The following is a 25,486-nucleotide window of genomic DNA, read 5'->3' as shown; positions in this document are numbered from 1 at the left end:
TACAACAAGAAGAAGAGAATAGTAGTAGTAATGGGAGACTCCTTGCTGTGTGGGATCAAAACCTGAGTATGTCGTGAAGACTCATGGACTCGCCAGATATTGATTAGAGACGTGACTGTAGGGATGCTGGAACTCATAAAGCCCACTGACAGGTATCCCTTTCTTCTCATCCATGTGGGAACAAATGATATCGCCAAGTGGAGCTTTGGGAAGGAAACTCAAGAACTTTGAAGCCCAGATAGTTTTCTCATTCATCCTTCCAGTAGTTAGAAGAGGGATAGAAAGGGAAAGAAAAATACTCCAGGTGAATGACTGGCTATGAAGGTGGAGCTGACAGGAGAGATTTGGGTTCTGGGACCACGTGCTATACTTCCTGGAAGATGGACTGTTAGCAAGGGATGGGTTGCACCTCACAAAGGCTGGGAAGAATGTGTTTGGCCACAGCATGAAGAATTTTATCAGAAGGGCTTTAAACTGAATCCTGCGGGGAAGGGAGACGTAAAGTTGGGGGTAACAATGGATGAAGGCCCATGCACCACAACGGAGAGAACAGCTCTAATAGTGCCCAATAATAGTCTTCACAGAAATGTAGGAAGAAAGCCAGACTATGAAGCACATGGTCTTCGATGTCTATATACTAATGCCCACAGTATGGGAAAGAAACAGAACAAACTTGAACTCTTAATACAGGAGGGAAATTATGACTTGATAGGTGTAACAGAGAGTTAGTGGGATGGCTCTCATGACTGGAATGCAGCAATTGAAGGATATAACTTGTTCAAAAAGAACAAGAAGAACAGAAAGGGAGGTGGGGTTGGACTATATGTTAAAAATACATATCCCTGCACAGAAATACAGGAGGATGAGCTTGGTAGCCCCATCAAGACCATCTGGGTTAAAATAAATGGAATAAAGAATAAAAGGAACCTGGTGGTTGGAGTCTACCGGCCACCCAATCAAGGAGAAGACGAGGATGAAACTTTGGAAAAGCAAATAGCCAGTGTTTCAGGGAAGCATGATGTAGTAGTAATGGGGGAATTCAATTTCCCCAATGTTTGTTATGTGACAAATTCTGCAAAACATGGCCCCTCCAGGAAATTCCTGACTTGTGTAGCAGATAACTTCCTCCTACAGAAAGTAGAGGAAAGAACTAGAGGATCGGTTATCCTTGACTTGATCCTAAACAACAGAGATGACTTAGTGGATCAAGTAGCAGTTACAGGAACTCTGGGGGAAAGTGACCATGTTATCCTTGAGTTCATGGTTCTAAAGGAATCAAAAGCTGAGTGTAACCAAATGCATACCCTGGATTTTAGGAAAGCCAATTTTAACAAACTCAGAACAATTATCAGGACGGTCCCATGGCAAGCGACTCTAACGAGAAAAGGAATCCAAGATTAGTGGAAGTTCTTAAAAAAGGAAATTCTCAAGGCACAATTACAAACAATTCCAACAACAAAAAAAGGTGGAAAGCAACAGAAGAAGCCAATGTGGCTTCACAAAAAGCTTAGATATGATCTGAAAACAAAAAAGCACACCGCTAGGAAGTGGAAGGAAGGACAAACAACAAAGGAAGAGTACAGGCAGATAGCACAGAATTGCAGGGATGGCGTCAGGAAGGCTAAAGCTGACAACGAGCTGAGCTTAGCGAGGGATGCTAAAAGCAACAAAAAGGGTTTCTTCAGATACATGCATAGTAAAAGAAAGAGGAAAGAAATGATGGTTCAGCTATTAAACAAAGATGGCAAAATGATAACAGATGACAAAGAAAAGGCAGAAGTGCTCCTACTTTGGCTCAGTCTTCTCCCAAAAGAGGGTCTATGACCCCCCTGGCAAAGGTGAAGTACAGGCTGAAGGGGCAGGATTGCAGCTTGAGATCGATAGACATATGGTCAAGGAACACCTCATTACTTTGAATGAGTTCATATCTCCAGGGCCAGATGAACTACATCCTAGAGTAAGAAAGAAACTGGCAGAAGAACTCTCAGAACCACTGTCTATTCTCTTTGAGAAATCATGGAGGACGGGCGGCCAGATGATTGGAGGAGGGCTAATGTGGTCCCTATCTTCGAAAAGGGTAAAAAGGAGGAACCTGGGAATTACAGACCAGTCAGTCTGACATCAATCCCTGGGGAAATTCCGGAGCAGATGATAAAGCAATCCATCTGTAAGCACCTTGAAAACAATGCAGTGATTACTCGAAGCCAACATGGATTTGTCAAGAACAAATCCTGCCACATGAATCTGATCTCATTTCTGGATCAGGTAACCTCCCTTGTAGACTGTGAGAATGCTGTAGACGTAATAGACCTCGACTTCAGCAAAGCTTTCGACAAAGTGCCCCATGATATCCTGATGAGCAAACTAGCTTAAAGTGGGCTAGCTGAAACAACGATCCAGTGGATGTACAGTTGGCTACAGAATTGGACTCAAAGGGTGCTTTTGGGATCTTCTCAATGGGATCTTCTCAAACTGGGGAGAGGGAACGAGTGGGGTACCGCAGGGCTCAGTTCTGGGCCCAGTGCTCTTCAACATTTTTATTAATGACTTGGAGGAGGAGGTGCAGGGAATGATGATCAAATTTGCAGATGACACAAAATTGGGCGGGATAGCAAATACCTTGGAAGACAGAAACAGCATTCAAAGTGATCTTGATAGGCTGGAGTGCTGGGCAGAAAACAGCAGAATGAAATCTAATAGAGATAAATGCCAAGTTCTGCACCTAGGAAAAAGAAACCAAATGCACAGTTACAAGATGGGGGATACGTGGCTCAACAACACTACAAGCGAGAAGGGTCTTGGAATTGTTGTAGATCACAAGCTGAAGATGAGCCAACAATGAGACATGGCTGCAAAAAAGGCAAATGCTCTTTTGGGCTGCATTAATAGAAGCATAGCTTCCAAATCCCAGGAAGTACTAGTTCTCCTCTACTCAGTACTGGTTAGGCCTCATCTGGAGTACTATGGCCAGTTCTGGGCACCGCACTTTAAGAAGGATGCAGACAAACTGGGGAGGATTCAGAGGAGGGCAACAAAGATGATCAGGGGACTGGAAACAAAGTCCTATGAAGAGAGACTGAAAGAACTGGGCATGTTTAGCCTTGAGAAGAGAAGACTGAGGGGAGATAGGATAGCACTCTTCAAGGACTTGAAAGGTTGTCACAGAGAGGAAGGCCAGGATCTCTTCTTGATCATCCCAGAATGCAGGACACGGAGTAATGGGCTCAACTTACAAGAAGCCAGATTCCAGCTGAACCTCAGGAAAAACTTCCTGACTGTTAGAGCAATAGGACAATGGAACTTATTCCCTAGGGAGGTAGTGGGCTCTCTCACACTGAAGGCATTCGAGGCTGGACAGCCATCTGTCAGGGATGCTCTGACTTGGATTCTTGCATTGAGCAGGGGGTTGGACTCGATGGTCTTATAGGCCCCTTCCAACCCTATTATTCTATGATTCTGTGATATCACTTCAAGTTTAAAAATAGTAGCTCAGTGATTAGACCAGGAGAGGGCAAATTTGAGGGGCCTGGAGGTGAATTTCCATTTCCCTTGAAACCTGCAGGGGGTCACACACACACACATACCGCCTTAGAAATTCCTGCTGCCAAATTGCTCTGGAATTTTGGTAGCAAGAAAAAAGCTGCCTAACATGTCATCTCGCCTGAAAGTTCTAGGCTTTCAGTCTCTCTGACTAAAGTCACATGTGCAGAGACACGGAACAAAGGATTGTTGTTCTGTGCTTATGTAGTGGTGAAATTGAGCCAATCAAGGCAGATGAGTTAGTTGAGACAGAAAGACAATATAGCAGGTTGATGAAATAAGATGCTTGAAATGTTAAAAAATTGTTTAAAAAATGTTAAAATAGTATTTTTTTTTCAGTCCACTACCTATAACACCTTGCTTTGACCTAGCAATCATGGGTATTTCACTGTTCCTTGCTACTTTGTTTTTTGGGAGGGCAAGGCTGGGCCAAGACAGAGTAAAGCAGAAAGAAGCAATACTGGAAAGAAAAAAAGAAGACAGAATTGTCCATTGTGCTTCTTCCTGCATTTTCATATTAAGGCTGCAATCCTATACCCACTTATCTTGGAGTAAGCCCCATTGAACTCAAAGGAATGTATTTCTGAGCATGTATAGGAATGTGCTGTTAACCTCAGACTGTCATGGGTGCTGGGTCATAAGAAAGATCCTATATGGAAATATTTTAATGATGTTCCCCCTATAGGTAAAAAGGAAAGCATGCAATATATATACAGCGAGACATTGGCCTGGTTCATGTGATCAGATAGCCTACTGTTGCAAATTTAAGCTACAGTGGGCTGCGTTCCATGCTGGCAGACATTTCTAATATTCAAGCTATGGCTTGTGTTGCCCAAACACAGCTGGTGGGGTTTGTGCGAGGGTTAAGCAAGCTTGGCATAACCCACTGCTTGTTCTAGCATTATGCAGGGGTTGTTTAAACCTCGCAGAACCCTTGCTGCCCAAGTTCACATGACATAAGCTGCAGTTTGAAAATTCAAAAAAACGCCTGACACAATCCACTGTGGCTTAAACAATTGTGCACTGATTGTATTGAATCAGATCGAAGAGAAGCAAAGCCTGCTTATGTAAATGAAACAGTATAAATCAAACTCTAGTTGTAAACTGTGGTTAGATCTGTACCATTTTTCAAGAAATAAATGAGTTTAATGGGAAACTTCATTTAATTCAGTGATTTACATATAACTTCTTTGTTGCTGCTTTAGATCACTTATTAAAATAGCCTTGATTTAAATCAATTCATGCTGTCTACCTACTATAAGATCTCAATTGTATAAGAATAAATCATGCAAGTAAGGAAACTTGACAAATTTCTATAATAGCTTTTTTTGCAATTGGGAATATTGCAAAGGCAATAAGTAAAACACCATTGTGTTAAAGGTAAGGAAGTTTCTCTTGATTACTGCAAAGAAGCTCCCCCCCCCCTTTAACTTTTTATTCTCACTCTAAAATGGCTAAAATATTTTTACTTGGATTATGATAATTTGAAATATTGTATGAACTGGTACTCTTATTTTGATCTAATGTTGAAGTAAAGACTGTCCAGTTGCTACTGGGTTCTTACAGTAATATCTGTGATGGGGAGCACCTCTGACTGAATTTAAACACCTCCTACACTATTGCAAGAACATTTGGAACAACTATGTTCAGTTCTGACCTGTTTTAACCAGAGGGCCCCATCCAGAAACTGGCATTTCTGCTCGTTTTGGTGCTTGCCCCTGGAAGTGCTACGTTGTGGCCGTCGGTGGTCCTGGGGTGCATGCACAAGAGTCCCATTGGATCCAACCCTTTGACTTGTTTTTCTCTTATCATGAGAAAACGTTAAGTGACACTTGCCAGTCTCTTTGCTTGTATGCATTATTTTGCAGCATATGTTTAAAACTAGATCTGCCTTTGCTATATGTTTAAAGACTTCATACAGTCTTTAAATATTTCATTTAATCACAGTTCTTGTCTAACCTTCTATTCTAGGTACAAAAGACCTTGTTGTAAAGGCACAAGTTTTAGCTGGTGGCAGGGGAAAAGGTACCTTCGAGGGTGGCCTCAAAGGCGGAGTGAAAATAGTATTTTCGTAAGTTGAACCTGTGAACAAACACTTTACAATCTAAGAATGCACTACGCACCCATTCACTGACATTATTTCAGTATACCTATTTTTTAATGCTTTTATTTATTGTTATTTGTTTAAAAAAATTCTTGGCTGCCTTTCAGGGCAGAAGCCCTCCCAAGGCAACTCACAGCAATAAAATACATAAAATCAGTTAAAATATTAAAAGAGATAAAATAGCACATAAAAGCAACAATAAAAGCAGACAATAAAATCAACAACAGCAGCAAAAACAGTCATCTCAAGAGAAGGCCACAGTAAAATAATATGTTTTTAAGGCCTTCTTAAAAGCCTGCAATAACAGAGCATGGCAGACCGTCAGTGGCAACTTGTTGCAAAGATGTGGGGCCATTGCAGAGAAGGCCCTCTCACCTGTGGTCACCCAGCTAACTGCTCTCAGGGTGGACAAATGAGAAGGGCCTCTCTTTCCGATCTTAAAGTGCAAGCAGGCTGATATGGATGAAGGTGGTCCTTTTCAATGCTTGAAAGGTTGTTTGAAATGGTAGGTGTAATTCTAGGCTTAACTTGTGAATTTACATTCCTTTTTGATGTAACAACGTAAGAGCTGTGGTGGATGGAACCAAAGGCCTGTCTAGTCCAGCATTCTGTTCCCACAGTGCCCAAGCAGATGCCTATGGGAAGCCCACGAGCAGGGTATGAGTGCAACAGTACCCGCCTGCTTGTGTTCCTAGCAGTGGCATATAGAGGCATGCTGCCCTTGATACAAGAGGTAATATTTAGCCATGGATACCTTTATCTTCCATGAATATGTAGTAGAATAATATGGATTTGATGATGATCTAGTATTTCTGTTTGTCCTGTCTTGAACAATGCTTTTATTTTAGTCCAGAAGAAGCAAAAGAGATTTCCTCCAAAATGATTGGCAAAAAGCTATACACCAAGCAGACAGGAGAAAAGGGCAGGATATGCAATCAAGTATTTATCTGTGAGCGCAGATATCCTAGGAGAGAATACTATTTTGCAATAACCATGGAGCGATCATTTCAGGCAAGTCTTGAGGAGAAATGCTTTTACAGCACATTGTTCTTGGGTGGGATGAAGACTCTGCACAATTATAGTATGTAATGGAAAGCAGGAATATGGAAAGCAGGAATATGGAAAGCAGGAAAAAAGCAGGAATGGAAAGCACTTGTCCCCACACTTGGCATAATCTTTTTTTGCTAATATGTTAGAAAGCATCCTGTCAAAAACTGCCAGTGCTAATTACTGTAGTATGATGCAATTAAATGTTTAATTGGATATAAGGACCCAAATTGCTTCTTACTAGATCAGGTTTATTAAATGGGATTTGGCATGAGACTTGTTCAAGAGGAAATGTAAGGAAATATGCATTGGTGCCATGCATTTTATACTCGTGAGCTTTACAAGTATGTTTTGAGTTCTCTGAGGACAGCTGCTGAGGGGGATATGTTCAGCAAAAGATTTGGGCCATTCTCTCTTTGTTTTTAACAAGAGCCCAGCATTGAGGGGATGACCAAGATTTTAAGAAATTCTACTTAAACGTCATTCCTGTTACCTACAAAATTTTTAAAATTTATTTGTTTTATGGTCTACCCAGTTAGAATTGGTTCATGGGTGCTGGAGAATATTGGGGTTGGATGGGTATGTATGGGGGGGGGGCAGCAATAGTGTTCTCCTCTGGCTCAAATTAAACTCATTTCTGCATAAAAAGAAAACTACAGAAGCTGCTGGGAATTCTTACCTTTATGCACCATTATGTGGTACTAGGCTACTGAAATGTTTTTGGTTATCTTTTGATTAAACCACGATGGGAGATTGTGTAGTTACACGTCATTATTATAAATAAAAATAACTTAGATTTTTTCTCAAGTGTTGCCCTAAAATGTACATCACTTAATTTCCCCTGAAAATTAAAAAAAATGTCAGTATCTTGTTTTTCTGATAAAATTATTGTATTTATTTGGGTTCCCCTTCCCACCATTCCCCAAAGACTAAAAGTTTGTATTAAGCCTGAAAGTTCACAGGCCCATATCTAATCTTTTACAAACTCTTACTCAACACTCCCAACACACAAGGTCCACTCACCATAGTCATTCATTTTTTCTCTCTCTTTCATGATCACCCCCCAGTATGTGCGTGTGTGTGTGTATGTGTATGTACGCACACACAATCCCACACCCAAAACTCACACACAGATCCCCTTTCTTTCCCCGCCACTGACTTTCACCATAGGCCTCCATAAACCCTCCCCACTTAATCTTTTCCCATGTTGGGTCATTCCCCATCCCAGCCCCGATCTCTACTGTTCCTCCTCCCATCATTCCCAGCCCTTCCCCAGCTGACCTGCTGCCATCCCCAAGCCTCCCCACACCTTTACCAGGCAGTGGCAATGAGGTCTTTCCTTCTCTTCTTTTTTTCCCAGGCAGCTGGGAGCACATCAGAGTGAAGCGCTGGCTTCCAGCTGCCCACCACCTTTACTTCCTAAAGATGTCTCTGGGGAGTAATGTTGATAGATCACTGAAGACCAGGGCTTTATTTTGTTTGAAGTGTTTCCTGCCATCTGGAAAAACAATTTTAAAATAAAATAAATCACAGATACTAGCAAAGCACTGTTCAAGCACAGGAGTGGATTGGTATTCACACTGCTTCCTCCCAGCCTAAATTATATGGTTTAAAACATATACAATCTACAATTACTGTAACTTTACAGTCTAAGTTAACTACACAATTATTTCAACTTTCCTGAGATTTATAAATATCATCTTACTGAAAAGTCTTCTTTTTAGGGTCCTGTACTCATTGGCAGTTCTCAGGGTGGTGTCAATATTGAAGATGTGGCTGCAGAGAATCCTGATGCAATAGCTAAGGAACCTGTTGACATTGTGGAAGGCATAAAAAAGGAGCAAGCCATCAGGGTACTGAATTGTGCACTCTTTATTCAGTGACAACTTCTTTATGGCCTTTTGAGTTGAGAGAGAATATATTGCATCTTCCAGATCGATTAATGTTATATGTATTCATAAAATTTTGTGTTTATAGTATAGCCGTGACAAGGTTGTAATTAAACCAAACTGTGTACACCTCAAAAACATAAACATCAGCTAGTCAGAGAGTAGAAGAATTGGAAGGTATCCAATAATACCTGTAATCATCCTGTAATATTTTCATTTGCAACATTTGGCTCTTCAGCATCTTTAATACATTAGCCTATACATTAGGCAGATAAAGTGTGATAGAACAACCAAACATAGAATGCATTATGTATCTAGCTGGTTAGCTTGCTGTTAAGATTTCTTGTACCCTTTTGTTTTCTGTTTCTAGCTGGCCAAGAAAATGGGATTTCCTGCTAACTTGGTAAATGAAGCGGCTGATAATATGATTAAGATATACAACCTCTTCATTAAATTTGATGCCACTATGGTAGAAATTAACCCCATGGTTGAAGATTCCACAGGGATTGGTAAAGTATTTTCTTATAGAATTGTTTGATGTTGTGACTTGTGTAATTGGGTTCATGTTTATTAAGAGGATATTTTAAAAATTAACTGAAGAATGTACTCAAAGCATCATGGTCTGGTAGAAAGGCAATTTTTATATCCCATATTGCTGCATGAACTGCAGTGAACACATTTTAGGTCAGTCAGTAGTGGTTGGGATCTAAAATACTGTGTGCTGACATTAATTGAATGTGATGGACCCAATTCTTCTTTGGGTTTGGAACCTTCCTAGTCAAATCAGTGTCATATTCTTATTCATTTTCTTTGAGTAACAACTCTTCTGCCCCCAGCCCAGATTTCTCTGACTTTCTTATGTGTGTGTCCTTTCTTTTGAAAAGCACATGGTATAACTGAATTACTGTCATGTGCTCGGGCACATGGTCCTGGTGGGAGGGACTTCTGCTGCTTGAGATGAGTCACTGCAGAGCTCTGTAAGTAGTTTACCAGAGTGAGTGAGCAGGAGCAGCAAATAGTGAGCTCTAAATGAGAGTTTGGTAGGGAAGTTTGAAGCGGAATCCCAGAGGACTGTGATACTGCCTACAGAGAACCACACAACATGGCTAGTGAGAGAACTGCTGTGGTGACCTACAAGGTCTATGCTGTGTGTTCTCCTGTCTTAGGATATGGAAAACTGTACCTGCAGCACATGCAGCCTGGTATCCCTGCTGAAAGAGAAGGTATCAGCAGTTGAGATGCACCTGTTCATGCTTCAGTTTATCAGGAAGATTAAGAATTTCTGAAGACAGGAATTGCTTTTGGAAGGGGCACTTTCTCAGGAAAAACCAGTTACAGGAGTTGGGCACATGGAAGAACATCACATATGGGAGACAAACATGCAGGAATCATTCTGTGTCAATCAATTCCAGGGATGCCTCATAGATGATGATTCTCAACATTTGTCCTGGGTTCCACATAGTGTGAAGGAGGAAGCCTCTGTGGATGGAATGAATCTTGTCGCTGCCCGGAGGAGGAGACATGTGGTGGTAGTTGGTGATTTCCTTCTGATAGGGGCAGAGGCAGTGGTGTGCTATCTTGACAAATCTCCCTGTGTGCATAATCCAAGATGTGACAGAAAGCTTGCCAAGACTCATCAAGCCCACTGACCATTATGCCTTCCTGCTGATCCATGTGGAAACAAATGACATTGCCAGACACAGCTTTTACATGTAATGCAAGTGACTCTGGGTAGGAAAGTGAAGGACCTTGGGGCCCAGGTGATGGTTCCCTTTTGGAGGTTATGGCTTAGGAGAAGAGAGAATAATATTGGGAGTGAATTACCAGCTACGCAGGTGGTGTAACTGGGAAAGATTTGGATTTGTGCACCACTATCTATGCTTCCATGATGAAGGCCTTCTAGCAGGAGATTGCACCTCATGAGGACTTGCAAGAAAGTCCTGGTGAGAGCGTTGCAAGCCTGATCAGGAGGATTTTAAACTAAATCTTGTGGGGAAGGGTGATGAAATCCTAGATGATAGCATGGCTGGGGACAGGAGCGTGAGTGAACCAGGACTGTGGTGCAGGTAACCACTAATATGCAGGAAAAACCAGAAAGTGAGAGGGTGTCCAAGCAATGGTTCCAGTGTGTCTATACCAGTGCACAGAGTATTGGAAATAAATAGGACAGATTTATGGAGGGATTGAAGGGTATAACTTATTCAAATGGAACAGACCAAACAGTAAAGGATGAGGAGTAACATTATATGTAAAGGATGTATACACATGTGAGGAAATCTGTGAATCTGAACATGAAAAGTCAGTTGAGAGCTTTTGGGTAAAAAGTAAGAGAGAACTAATAGTGGTTACTGTTGTGGGAGTCTGCAACAAACTGCCAAGCCAGGTAAAAGATTTGGATGATGTCTTCCTAGATCAAATTTCCAATTTTTCAAAGAGGAGAGACATAGTAGTAATGGGAGACTTCAATTAACCATGTATGTTGGAAGATGAACTCTGCTAAGAATGAAATGTCTAATAAATTCCTGACTTGCTTTGCCAACAATTTCATCTTCCAGAAGAGAATCAGCTATCCTAGACCTGATCCTCATCAATGGGAATGAACTAGTTGAGATGAAAGTAGTGGAGACTTTGGGTAGAAATGAACCCATCACCTTGTGATTCATGATACTGAAGAAAGGGAAAACTGAGCATAGTCTGATGTGCACTCTGGACTTTAGGAAAGCTGATTTCAACAAATTTAAAAAAATACAAGATATGATCCCTTGAGCAAACATACTCAAGGAGACGGGAGTTAAAGATAGGTGGGAGTTTCTTAAAAGCGTGATATTGAGAGCACAATCACAAACAATGCCAGGAAGCAAAAAATGGGAGGCATTTAAAGAAACCAGGATGGCTACTTAAGGAGCTTCCTGACAAATTCAGATTTAAAAGGGCATACATAGGAAATGGAAGGAGGAGCAAGCGGACAAGTACAAACATGTAGTCAAAGCTTTTAGGGACAGTGCCAGGAGGGATAAAGCTCAGAATGAGTTTAGGGTTGTGAAAGATGTATAAAAAATAATAAAAAAAATTATTGGGGGTTATGTTTGGAGCAAGAGGAAGAACAAAGACGTGATGAGGCCAATGCGAGGAGAAGATAGATGATAGGTTAGTGGGTGATGGAGAGAAGGTGGCACTGTTCAGCTCCTGCTTTTCGTCAGCCTTCCCCCACAGGAGAGACTGTACTTGACCAAGCAACAATAGATCAATGATGAAGGGAAGGAGTTGTATCCTCTAGCTATACTAAATAAATGTATGGGAGCACCTAGCCACTTTAAATGAATTCAAGTCTTCAGGGTCTAACAAATTGCATTCTGGGAAACAAAAGGAACTTGCGGATGTAATCACCTTCATAAGGAATTGGCTTACAGAATTATTTCCTGAGCTGGACATAGTGATCTATAAAGAGCACATAGAGCTGTATATGCAAAGCCTCCATGGGGTTCACAACTACAGTCAGGGCCAGAAATATTGGAACAAGGATAACTGTTTTGGCAGTTGGCCTCTGTACACCACCACATTGAAGTTGAAAGGAAACACACCCAGATGGGAGCAAAGTCAGGACTTTCAGCTGTAATTCAAGGGGTTTGACAGAAGTGGGGCACTAACCATTCATGAAGTACAGCCAGTGGCATACACCCCCCCCCCCCATCGTTGGTGGCTCATAAGTAATGGAATGAATGGCTGACAAGCAGCTGCATGGCCAGGTATGGCCTGTTTCCTGGGTACCCCATGACCAATCAAGCAGATAAAAGGCCTGGAGGTGGTTCTGAGTGTTAAATTTGCATTTTGTAACTGTTCACTGGAACTCCCAACATGAGGTCCAGAGAGGTGTCCATGCGAGTAAAGGAGGCCATCATTAGGCTGCCCGAACAAAATGAACCCATCAGAGAGATAGCAAAAACAGTTGGAGTGGCCAATACAACAGTTTGGAACATCCTGAAAAAGAAGGAATTTACTGGCAAGCTCAGCAACAGCAAAAGGCCTGGCAGACCACAGAAGACAACTAAAGTGGATGACTGCAGAATTCTGCTCATGGTGAAGAGGAACCCTTTCACAACATCTAGCCAGGTCAAGAACGCTCTTGAGGAGGTAGGCATGTCATTGTCAACATCTACAGTCAAGAGACAGCTGTATGAATGTAAATACAGAGGCTTCACAACAAGGTGCAAACCACTGGTAATGCTCAAGAACCGAAAGGCCAGATTAGCCTTTGCCAGTAAACACCCCCAAAAAGCCTACCCAGTTCTGGAATAAGATTCGTTGGACTGATGAAACCAAGATTAACTTGTACCAGATTGATGGGAAGAGAAAAGTATGGAGAAGGAAAGGAACAGCTCATGATCCAAAGCGTACCACATCACCTGTCAAACATGGTGGAGGCAGTGTTATGGCATGGGCATGTATGGCTGCCAATGGAACTGGGTCACTGGTGTTTATTGATGACCTGACTGCTGATAAAAGCAGCAGGATGAATTCTGAAGTGTATAGGGCTATACTTTCTGCTCAGATTCAGCCGAATGCTGCCAGACTGATAGGACGCCGCTTCATATTGCAGATGGATAATGACCCAAAACATACAGCAAAAGCTACCCAAGAGTTTCTCCAGGCAAAGAAGTGGGATGTTCTTCAATGGCCAAGTCAGTCACCTCATCTCCACCCAATAGAGCATGCTTTTCACTTACTGAAGACAAGACTGAAGGCAGAAAGACCCACAAACAAGCAGCAGCTGAAGTCAGCTGCAGGAAAGGCCTGGCAAAGCATCTCGAGGGAGGACACTCCGCATTTGGTCATGTCCATGGGTTCCAGACTTCAGGCAGTCATTGACTGCAAAGGATTTTCATCCATGTATTAAAGGCGATCCTTAAGTTTGAAACGATGTTGGTTCGTTCCATTACTTATGAGCCACCAACGATGGGTGTGTGTGTATGCCACTGGCTGTACTTCCTCAATGGTTAGTGCCCCACTTTTGTCAAATCCCTTAAATTACAGCTGAAAGTCCTGACTTCGCTCCCATCTGGGTGTGTTTCCTTTCATCTTCAACATGGTGGTATACAGAGGCCAACTGCAAAACAGTTATCCTTGTTCCAATATTTCTGGCCCTGACTGTAAGTGATGTAATAGTACACTTTGGAAAAGTGGCACAAAAAGACGCCATCTTAGAAGCCACCAGAGCTTGTGGTAGAATTATCTATGAGGATGCACAAATCCAGCTGTTCCAAGATATATGCTTGGAAACCTTACAAAAATGTAGATCATGCCAGCAGTGCACAGAACAACTTTGAAAAATAGACCTATATATGGATATTTGGTCTGCTTTTATTGAAGTTTATGTATAATCTATTTTTCTTTCTTTTTTAGAACGTTGTAATAATTTAACCCGAGACCTTTAAAGCATGTAGTTATAGTAGTGATTTTTTCTCTTTTTACATTTTTTTCTTGTTTTTTGTTTTGTTTTGTTTTGTTGAAACTTACAATAAAAAATGATTAAAAAATGTTGAAAAGCAGGAATACGATACAAAGTGGGATGCCCTGTAAAACTGATTTTACAAGTGGGAGGTAAAATGCACATTGTGACAACCCAAGAGGAGGTACATCGACTTCTCACTGCACTTGGATCCCAGTTTGGATCCCAGGGTTCTTCTTTGTGGTCTCTGTGCATCACACATATGGGCTGTGCATGTGTACAGAGCCCCTATTCAGGAAACTTCTATAGCTGAGGGACTTTTTGGCGGGAACCCTCCCCCACCGTACCACTGCCGATGTTCGAGTGGGTTTCCACCTATCTCCTCAGTTCCTTTTCTTTTTTTAAAGGGGGAGAAATAACATAGACACACAATACACATCATTACAACAACACACACAGGCATACACTAAAATACATCTAAGATTATGAAGTATCTACCTTTGGCTCCCCTAACACAACAAATGCTTATTATTATTCTCCACGTCTTACCTTAGTTGTATATCATACATTGAGTTCAGACATTATCTCATTTCCCTCCTAATTCTTAAAAAAGAAAAAAGAGAATTGACCATCTCAAAGATCAGAATCCACATACATAGATATCATTTTTCTTTATTTCTTGTATCACATTCCTCATCCTATTCCTCCATGCCTCCGTCTATTTCACTGTCATTGTTATTTCACTGTCAGACAAAGTGGTGGGTACTTAAGACCGAGCTTCCCCCTCAGACGATATGGGTCATTTTTCAGAGCAGGTGTTACTGATGACACAGTCTCTAGGAATTGGTGTGCAGCAACCCTCAAAGGACGTACAAGACTCTGTGTTTGATGCGTTATATATGATGTCAGTTCCAGTGGCGATTCCTTTTCTTCCCACTCTCCTCCAGACCGTGAAACAAATGTGGAACACACTGTCTTTGATTACGCCCACCTCGAAGCGTCTGGAGTTGATGTATAAGGTGTAAGAAAAAGATGCCACTTTTCTATTCTCTCATCCTCGTCCGAATTCGATAATAGTCGAATTGGCTCATGGTTGGTCCCAGGATGCATGCTTCTCCAGTGGATAAGGAAGGACACAGACTAGATCTGATGGGACATAGACTTTACTGCAGCCTGAGGACTTCATGTTGCAAACTATCAGGCAATCGTGTCACGGTATCAATTATTTTTGTGGGAAAAGATGGATTCTTTGCATACTTACCTTCTGGACGACCAAAGAGAGCTGGCCAGAATGTTTTAAGGTGGAAGCAGTTAAGCTTTCCCATCAACAAATTAATACCACTCATCATCAGGATGACTGTAATGTGAAATCCATGGTAGGCTCTGTAGCTTTATGATGCCATGATTGGCTCCGCTTGGCTGGACTTACAGTGGAGGCCCAATCTAGAATTGAAGACTTTGATGGTGAAGGTCTATTTAATTCTAAAATGGATGACCAGATGGATTCAGTTCAAAAAGCGAGATCAGCAGCAAAGAAGATGGGCATAGGACAACCACAACAACAACCGTCTTACAGATCAAGACGTTGGTTTAGATACCAGCCATATTTTCAGAGGCAGTCTGCGACTCGTACCCTTCAGTACCAACTACAGCAGCAACAAAAGAGGCAACAGTATACTTCCTCTAAATTCTGTCAATCCCAGGCAAAGACTGACACCTCTTCCAAATGGCATCTTTGACTTGGAGCTATTGAGTATCACCCCATCTCCTCCTACCCTGATTTTCGGAGACTTTCTTTCTCCCTGCATGGCATGCAATAATGTCAGACTCTTGGGAAATAGTGATTGTCTACTGAGGATAAAAGATTGCATTCGACATCCTCCCTCCTGTGGGAATTGTCTGAGTTACCCCACCATCAGAACCATTACATCTCAAGACAGAGTCGCTTCTTCAGAAGGGTGCCATTCAGTGTGTCTCTTTTGCTCAGAAGGACAGGAGTTTCTTCTGATATTTTATGGTTCCCAAGAGGGATGGAGGTCCGCGTCCAATTTTAGATCTAAGACTCTTGAACAAGTTTATCACGCCCAAGAGATTCAGAATGACTGCGCTGGCAGCTACCCTCCCTCTCCTTCAAAAGGTCATCTGGTTTGGATCTCAAAGATCCAAAGATCCAATATTTCCACATTGTCATCAAAGAGAAAGATACCTGTGCTTCGCAATTGGACCTGACATGTTCCAGTTTCATGCCCTACCCTTCGGACTAGCGATCGCTCCGAGGGTGTTCACGAAATGCATGGTGGTAGTATGTGCACACCTTCGTCTCAAGGGCATTGAAATCTACCCATATTTAGATTGGCTTCTTGTAGCACCTTCAAAAGAGTCTCTGGATCATGCCATCGTAGTTGTCCTGAATTTTCTTGAAGCTCTGGGCCTTTGCCTCAACAAGGAGAAGTTGACTTTGGCTCCCACTCCGGTTATCTTTTTCATTGGAGCAGTACTGGACTCAAAGAGGGGTCACACATATTTTCCTTGGGAGTGTTTAGATCATTTAGTCACCCTGGCGACCACTGTTTACCAGCATCAACATGTGTCGGCCCATGCCATTCAATGTCTCTTAGGGCACATGGCAACAACTGTGTCAATGGTGGAGTGGGCGCGTCTGAGAATGAGACCTTTGCAAAACTGCTTTATTCAAGTTTTCCACAATGAGATGGACACTTGTTGAACCCAGCTCTGGATTCCAGACCATGTTGCCCCCTCTCTCTGTTGGTGGACAGAACAGAACATTGTTCTATCTCTTTCCTCCATTTCCTCTGCTACCAAGAGTGATTGCAAAGATCAAGGAGGAGAAGACCAACTGTCTGTTGATCGCACTCTAGTGGCCAAGACAACCGTGGTTCACGATTCTGTCTGAAATTTTCGTCTTCCACTCCTACAGAATCAAATCTCATGGGATCGAGGATGGATCTGGCATCTGGATGCTCTGAAGTTGACTGCATGGAGAATTCAATAGAAGAGGCTCAAAGGTCCATGTCATCACTGGTGCAACGGGTATTGGATGCTGCAAGGAAACCAGCTATCAGAAGGCCGTACCAGAGTAAATGGACGGTGTTTGATAGTTTTGCCGTTTCTAAAAGGTTTTGTCCTTCTTAGAGTTCAATTTCAGATATTCTCTCTTTCCTTCATCATTTGTTTGAGAAAGGTCTTACGTTCGCTTCTGTTGGAGTTTACACTGCAGCTGTATCAATTATGAGAGGACAGATACAAGGCTACACAGTCTTCACTCACCCTCTCGCTAAGCAATTTTTACATGGGTTACGGAATTTGGTTTCTCCAGTGAAGGATCTGGTTGCACAGTGGAATCTTAGATTTGTATTGCAAGGTTTGATGTTAAAACCCTTTGAACCTATGGCTAAATTGATATGCGCTTACTCTCCTGGAAAGTGGCATTCTTAGTAGCAATCACATAATCTAGGAGAGCATGTGAACTCTGTGCTCTCCATATTGATGCTCCATTTACAGTGTTTCATAAAGAGAAGGTTGTCCTGTCCAGGGAGCGTCTCTGAAATGGAATCTAGCCCTCAGGCCAAAAAGGTTCCCGACTCCTGCTTTAAGGATTTGTGTATAAGTTTTTGAGTCGTGGCAGCACTAGAAAGAGCCAGGACTGTGATTTTTTACTTTACAGTCTATAGACACTAAAGTAGGCTTCACCTTGATGATTATTTGAGGAGTGGATCCTGTGTGAAAATCATGCAAATTGAGGAGAATTCATTTTAATTCTAGTAGAATTTAAATGAATTCAATTCTAATTCATTTAATTCTAATTTGACTTCTGTTACCCAAACCCCATGGAAAAGCAAAGTGTTTGTGTGGTGTTTTCCTTGAAGTCTGTCCCACACTGCAGGCAAAAGCCCTGGCCTCCAGCTGCCCTCCATCTTCATTTCACAAGAATGCCCACTCGGGGCCAAGGGGCATTCTGGGGTAATGAAGATGGTAGGTGGCTGGAGCCTTGGCCAGTGCTCTGGTTTGCAATGTGGCTGGCCACAGAGTAAAAATGGTTTTTAATGTTCTGTTTAAAAAACCACTCAGAAATGCAGGGGGCCTCCTGAGTACTGAGGGAGGTTTCCGTGGGTGCTGTAGCACCTACAGTGCACTATTGGGGAAGGCAGACATTAGCTCATATGTGAGGTAATCTGGAATGTAGCTTCTTGCTGTGGTTTCCACAAAAGTGCATTCATATTAAAACCAATGGAGAAAAGATTGCATGATGTAATCCTACTTGCAGAACATAATGTCCTAGGTTTTTTTAGATAAAAATTAATGTTCTCAATGTTAAAGGGGTCTAAACACAATTTGTTTGTCTTCCAAGTGATGTGTATGGACGCAAAGATAAATTTTGATAGCAATTCGGCTTATCGTCAGCAGAAAATCTTCGACCTACAGGACTGGACCCAGGAAGACGAGAGAGACAGGGATGCAGCACAGGCAGACCTCAATTATATAGGATTAGATGGAAGCATTGGATGTCTGGGTATGTTGGACATGTTGACTATAGGAGCTATAGAAGTCCTGATGCCTATGTCTGTTCACTCACTCTCTCTCTCTCTCTCTCTCTCTCTCTCCCCCACTTTTAGTGAATGGAGCTGGTCTTGCAATGGCCACAATGGATATAATTAAACTTCATGGAGGCACTCCAGCAAATTTTCTTGATGTTGGAGGTGGTGCTACAGTGCAACAAGTAACTGAGGCATTTAAACTTATTACTTCAGATAAAAAGGTAAGAACACAGTTGCTATTTAGAGTTCACCGTGTAACCTTATATTTATTTCTTGAGGGTTGCTAGTGGGCTGTAATACAGATTATAAATACTATGTTTTATATAAATAAGCAACATTCTTCGATCAAGGAATATATTGACCACTTAATAGCACAATCCTGTGTAATCCTGTGTTCAATGAGATTTCCCACTAGTGTGTTTAGGATTGTGGTCTCAACCTTGTAATCTAGCAGATTTGTCCCCTTGGTTGTTCACCACTGAAAGCTTTAGTTCTGTATATATTCTGTAAGGTGTTTCCTAGTTGCATTATTCACTTTTTATATTGAAGGGGAAACCCTGAAATCCTCAATGAACAGAGAATTTTAAATACATGCAGTTTGGTATTTCTTATATTTATATGCCACATAAACATAAGCATAACATAACATCACATAAAAAATAGAAAAGGGGGTGGGGTGGATGACATCATGGGAGGCCCCCATGCTCTTGATGTCATCTGGCCTGCTGGCTTGATCCGGAAAGGCAATCCAGTCCCCAGACCAAAAGAAGTTGCCTACCCCTATTCTAGTATTATGAGAGAGGAAGAAAAACTCCCATCTAGTCACTGTGCATTATTTTATACACCTCTGTCATATTGCCTTACTTGCCTTTTTTCTAAGCTAAACAGCCTCAAATGTTGTAACCTTTCCTCATAGGGGAGTTGCTCCAGCCTCTTGATCATTTTGGTTGCCCTTTTCTGTAACTTTTCCAGTTTTACAAAAATGATGTGCAATGACCACAACTGTGTACAATATTCCAAGTGTGGACACACAACAGATTTGTATAAGACCATTATGATATTGGCAGTTGCGTTTTCAGTTCCTTTTCTAATTATGTCCAACATAATTAGAATGTGTCTTTTTCACAGCAGCTGCTCTGTGGGTAGACATTTTTATCAAGCTAACCACCACAACCCCAAGATCTTTTTCTTGGTCAGACACTGCTGGCTTAGATCCCATTAGCATATAATAATAAATACACATAAATTTAGGATGTTTTGCCCTAGTGTGCATCACTTTACACTTGCTTACATTGAACTTAATAATTTATTGCATAGATTCTGAGAATCACAGTTTCTCCTGAGCATAACGAGAGCATTTCTTACCTCAGGACAGCACCTCCTCCTGGTCCACTTCAGTCTTTTTTCCCCTCTCCAGGCCAGGGTAAGAAGCCATCCTGATCCCCAGACTAAACCTGCTTATTGAGCAGAGAGGTTGGGTCAAGTGGAGCTCCTAGGAGTCCAGTCTTTAATACTTCACTAATTTTTTCTTCGTCTCTCTTCTCTACTTCCCCTCCCTCCCTCCCTCATCTGTTTATACCTTCAGAAGGGAAGAAGGAGATGCATTTAGTGGGGCAGAGGGGGATCTTAGCCACTCCGTGGCCTTATCATTCCCTCCCTTAATTCCTCCTGGGCAAGGAACATGAAGCTGCTGGAGCAGCTTTTCTGTGCGGCTCCCCAGTTGTGGGAAACACTGTTTCAGTGGCATTAGGCCTGTCATGGGTCATGAAACATCAAGAAGCAGCTGCTATAAGTCATCTGAACTCCCTCCCCTTAATCACAGGGTAGGGTGGGAAAGAGGCCACCGTGCTGCGAAGTCAGGGCCATGGAGCACTCAGATTCCGGCACATTGGAGGGAGAAGGCCCAGCAAAGACTGCAGGACTGAACGTGGTTTTGGTGTCAAATCAGGTTGGGTCCTAAGCAAGGCAGGGTTGAGTACTATCCTGTTTTTTACCCCCCGTTTGGAGCTCTTGGCACAGGAGGCACTGCCACAATTTATGGAATGTGTAAAAGGAGATCAAGAGGTCTCTGGCAAAAGGGGGGCCAGTTCCACCACAGGTCCAGTTCCCCCTCCCCCTGAAAAAAAGCATAAGGAGGGGAAAGAGGAAAATAAACACAGCTCCATGGAGCTAAGCAAACACACAGGAGGACCAGTCTTCCAGACTTCACTCATCTTCGTCATCTGACTCATCTATGGCCACTCATTCCCCTAATTGTGCCAAGGAACATAAGCAACAAACAAGGGGCATGAAGATCCTGGGGCAAAGGCAAATGGAGGGACTGAACCAAAGCCTTGTTGAGCACTTAGGATTCAGGAGATTCCCCAGAATCAGAGGACAGAGTGGGAAGCTCTTGAATGAGAAGGTGGATTCCACCCTGCAGCAGGCACACATTTCTACAGGAGGATTTTCCTACTCTACTAGCCGAGGTTCACCAGGTACTTAAATGATGACCAGGCAAAGCCAGATGACCCACAAAATGTTTCCAAGCCCTATTCAAGGTGCTGGTTTTAACCAATAAACCCTTACACAGCTTGGGACCACAATACCTGATAGAGCGCCTCTCCTGACATGAACCTACCCATATACTACACTCAACACCTAAGGCCCTCCTCCGGCTGCCTATGCTGAGGGAAGCTCGGAAGACAGTGACAAAGGAGAGAGCCTTTTCGGTGGTGGCCCCCAAATTTGTTCTCCCTGATGAGGCCCTCCTGGCACCAACATTGTTATCTTTTTGGTGCCAGGTTAAGACCTTTCTCTTCTCCCAGGCATTCAGCAGTATCTAAGTGTTTAATCGATCCTGGGATGTCTTATGGTTATGGTTGTTTGTTTTTGACATTGTTTGTTTGAAGTTGTTTTAGATACATGTTTCTTTTGTGTATAATGTCTGTTTATGTGGGGTTTTTTTATGTAAATGGTTTTTAATCTCTGTCTATTGTATTTTTAATGTTTTTAATCTTTATAAACCGCCCAGAGAGCTCTGGCTATTGGGCGGTATAGAAATGTTAATCATCATCATCATCATCTCAGAGACAGGAGAAAAGACAGTTTTTCTTTCAAGCCCCCCTCCCTCCCAGTCCTTTACAGTTCCTTTTCCAGATTCCTTTGGCCAGATCTTGAAGGCAGAAGGGCCAACCCCAGTAAAATCTAATCCACCCACAAGTTTGCCAAAAAATTGTATTTCTTTCCCCCTGCAATCATGGACCATGGTGGATGCTCCAGTGGCAACCCTAATCTCTTCTACAGTTATTCTGGCAGATGATGAAGAAGGCCTAAAAAGCCATGCAGTAAAAGAGTGGAAGCTGCCTTCTGCAGAGGTTTTAAGGTATTGGCAGCAGCATTCAAAGTGTTGGCTACCAACTCCTGCTTCACTGGGCCACCTTTGGGTTTAGGAGCTGGCAGGATTGGATTATGTACTCATGCAAGTCAAGAATGATCTCAGGAAGATTTCTCTCTCAGCAGCCTTGGTGGTTGACTCCTTACTGGGTGTCATCTAGTTCAGAGCAAGGGCCATAGTCACCAACATTGTGGCAAGATGAAATGTGTGGCTGCGTAACTGGAAAGTAGACCCAGGATCCCAGGCTAGACTGAGTAACTCACCTTGTACTGGAGTTAAGCTCTTGGGGGACCCACTGGATGCCTATTTTATTGGAACCACAAACAGAAATGCCTTGCCTACAGCCAGAAAAGATGCACCAAACCAGCACAGTCCTTTCATTAGAGCAAGTGGATATCCAGACAGCCTCAGTCAAGCGGATTCCAATCCAAATGGAGATGAAACTTCAAAGTTCCGGACAAGAGATCCATATAATCTGTATCTGACTAGCTCTTCCTCTGACAGGCTCCACAAGGAATCAAACCTCTGCCTGATGCCAGGGGTGCACCAGGAGATGATCGCTAGACTTTGCAGAGAACCACAGATTGTTGGGTCAGGTGTACTGTGTCTTGGAAGTATTCCCTGGCGTTTGCTTGATTACTTCAGAACAAGTTCATATAACTTGCTCTTTCAAAGAATTGTACAAACACCAGAAATTCCTAATGGCAATTCAACATCTGATCAACATCCAGGCTACAGAGGCAGTCTTGAAATACCAAGTCACGTCTGGAGTATATTCAATTTTCTGTTTGGTTCCCAAGAAAAACAGGTCTGTAAGGGTAATCTTGGATCTCAAATGGTTAAACAAACACCTATGAAAGAAGAATTTCAAAATGGAAACCCTAAAATCCATAGTAGCAGTCCTGCAGCAAAAGATTTCTTAGCATTTATAGACTTCTTAGAGGTATATCTGCACATTCTCATCAAGGAGAAAAATAGAATACACCTCCACTTCTGCTAAGAACAAACATGATCAAACTGGGCGCTCTCTTTTGGGCTTACTTGAGATCTTCAGGTGTTCACAAATGTTCTGTTAGCCCTGGTCACACACTTCAAGATCCAGAGGGTGTACACCTTCACTCTTTCTTGAGTGATAGCCTGATAAGGGCCCCATCCAATCAGAAGTGTCTCCACAGCACTCTGGACACTCTAAGGGAGTATGACGTGGTGAATCTGGGGAAGATTTTCTTGGCTGCTACCCAACAGCTAGAACGCCTGGGACTGCTAATCAACACCTCACAGTTCAGAATGTTTCTGACAAAGGAGCGGAAGGCAAACATTGCCCAGCTGGCAAGGTCATCCTGATTAGAGATCTCATGTCACTAACCAAACTAATAGTCGTGATGATCAGGAACTGGTCAGCTAGGCCAATTTCATTCAAGAAGCTGCTTCTCCCTTACAAGACTCAAATAGCTAAGCAAGTGTCCCTGCAGATTTCCATATTAGAACTAGCCATGCTCTCATCAGTTGGACTGGTGGTTTCTCAGCAGACTGTCTGAACAGGTGAACACAACAGAATTGTGTTCATAACCTATGCCAGCCTATTCAGATGGGCTCATCTGAACATCAAGGTGACCCAGAGAATGTGATTACTGTCAGAGACACAACAGAATATTAATTGGCTAGAGCTATGGGTGATAAAACTGGCATAAAGAAACTTCTGAGATGAAGTCACAGGGAAATATGTACTCATGAGAACAGATGTCTCAGTGAAGGCTTATGTGAATCAGCAGTGGGGGATGAATCTGGGTTGCTCAACAAGAAAGTGGCAGAGTTACTGATGTGGGCTAAGAGTCATCTTCTGTCCTGTCCTAACAAACCTTAATTAGGCTGGAGCCCTACCAGCAGAAGTAGTAATGACTGATAATGACCTCTTCATTCTTCATCACTCTTGAGGGCTGGTGGCCTTGCCATGTCCAGCTCTGAATCCTATTCATTTTGGGACAGACTAATTGGAGGAGAGGAGCCCCCATCGGGCATTCCAGGTGCCTCTTCTTCAGCTGCATGACCACCATCCTCCTGCTAAGCTCCTCTGGAACAGCCCCAGGTAAAGGGGAGCTCTCAAGCTCGGGTAAGGCAAGTTCTTCATCAGAAAAAGACTCTTCAGGGGGGCATGACATCTTCTTTCAATCAGGGCGGAGGACCTTGCTGGGAAAGCTAACACGCTGGCAGAGTCGCTCAGCAGAACCAGGAGTCTGAGCAGATGTTCAATTCTCAGGTTTTTCAGATGATAACCCGTTGTTTCAGACAGCTAGTTCTGGATCTCTTTGAACATGTTCCTGTGTCCTCAAGGTTTCCATGCCCAGATGCAAAGGGGATAAGTGCCATAGAGGAAAGATGGGCCAAAGGACTTCTATACACCTTTCATTCTACCGCTACCATTCTATTTTGGAAAACCAGATGAGAGAAAGTGGTTTTAGAACCTTCTGTCAGTGGCATACGTACGGGGTGATACAGAAGGCCTCCCGGAAGCATTGCAATATTCCAGTTTTCTAATCAACCTTGTCATGGGTTTTCTATTCCTTTTGTATAACTAACTCACAGTTCAAGTGGCAGTTAGAGTTAACAGCAATGAGTAATCACTGATGGAATAATTCCAGAGAGGGGTTCAGGGGACAATCTTGCTCTTCCAGTCTGCTCTGGGGATCAGGATGGCTCCTTCCCCTAGAGACGGAAAAAGATTGAAGTGGACCCTGCCTACATGCTCCAGGAGGAGGTGTCATTGCAAGGGAATGCCCTCCATGATGCTCAGAGAACAGAAATACACAGTAAGAAAATTTCCATTATTTTGGTTATTTCTTCTCCGTAGCTTATACCACAGCTTTCTAATACCCCCTACACCCATCCCAAACACCAAACAAGAGAGGGGTCAAAGACAAGTCTGCCTACCATGATATTCCATTGGATTAATATGTCTTTACTTACATTTTTGGTCTAACATCAGATATTATCTATTCTGAGTTTTGTAGATCTTACAAATAATGGCTTTCTTAAAAAAAGCATTCACCCAGTTATCCTTGCTCTCCTAACGAAATAAGCAACTCAACATCCATTCAACCAGCACTTTAAAAAAATGCTAGTTATGCTGTTATATAATGTACAAAAAAGAATATATACAAATAGAAGAGGATATATATTCCACAACAGTTGGTATCATTTCACTTCCATGGTTTATTTTCCAAAAATCAACAAGGTGACACAACTCAATATAGGACTCTGTCTTCAGTCTCTTAAGATTCTTACTGAACCAATCCCAACATTTCAGTACTTGTATTTTCCCCCATGGGGGGAGGCGGGCAATAACTAGTTTTGTAACTGTTAATAGACTAGAAAACATTGGGCAAGATGGTTAGGAACATAGGAAGCTGCCTTATACTGGTCCATCGAGGCCAGTACTGTCTGGCAGAGGCTCTCCAGTGTTTCACGTGGAATTTTTCCAGCCCTACCTGGAGATGCCAAGGATTGAACCTGGGACCTTCTTCATGCAAA

General features: G+C 42.5%; 1 protein-coding gene across 3 annotated transcripts in view; it reads left to right on the top strand.

The window, feature by feature from the left end:
* SUCLA2 (succinate-CoA ligase ADP-forming subunit beta) overlaps positions 1-25,486 on the top strand; it is a 69,147-nt gene that overhangs the window by 20,975 nt on the left and 22,686 nt on the right. For 2 of the 3 annotated variants that reach the window (XM_084821137.1, XM_084821154.1), the window contains exons 3-8: positions 5,512-5,611; positions 6,493-6,655; positions 8,416-8,544; positions 8,951-9,089; positions 18,396-18,557; positions 18,661-18,803. In XM_084821137.1, the coding sequence (XP_084677263.1) occupies positions 5,512-5,611; positions 6,493-6,655; positions 8,416-8,544; positions 8,951-9,089; positions 18,396-18,557; positions 18,661-18,803 (836 nt within the window). The remainder of the gene's footprint in view (positions 1-5,511; positions 5,612-6,492; positions 6,656-8,415; positions 8,545-8,950; positions 9,090-18,395; positions 18,558-18,660; positions 18,804-25,486) is intronic. The other variant, XM_084821146.1, reaches the window with a different exon arrangement.

This window comes from Heloderma suspectum, chromosome 1 (genome assembly GCF_057233095.1).
Source record: "Heloderma suspectum isolate Gila_16-S chromosome 1, 16-S_ref, whole genome shotgun sequence".
Classification (NCBI taxonomy): domain Eukaryota; kingdom Metazoa; phylum Chordata; class Lepidosauria; order Squamata; family Helodermatidae; genus Heloderma; species Heloderma suspectum.
This window is presented reverse-complemented; position numbering and strand designations above follow the sequence as displayed.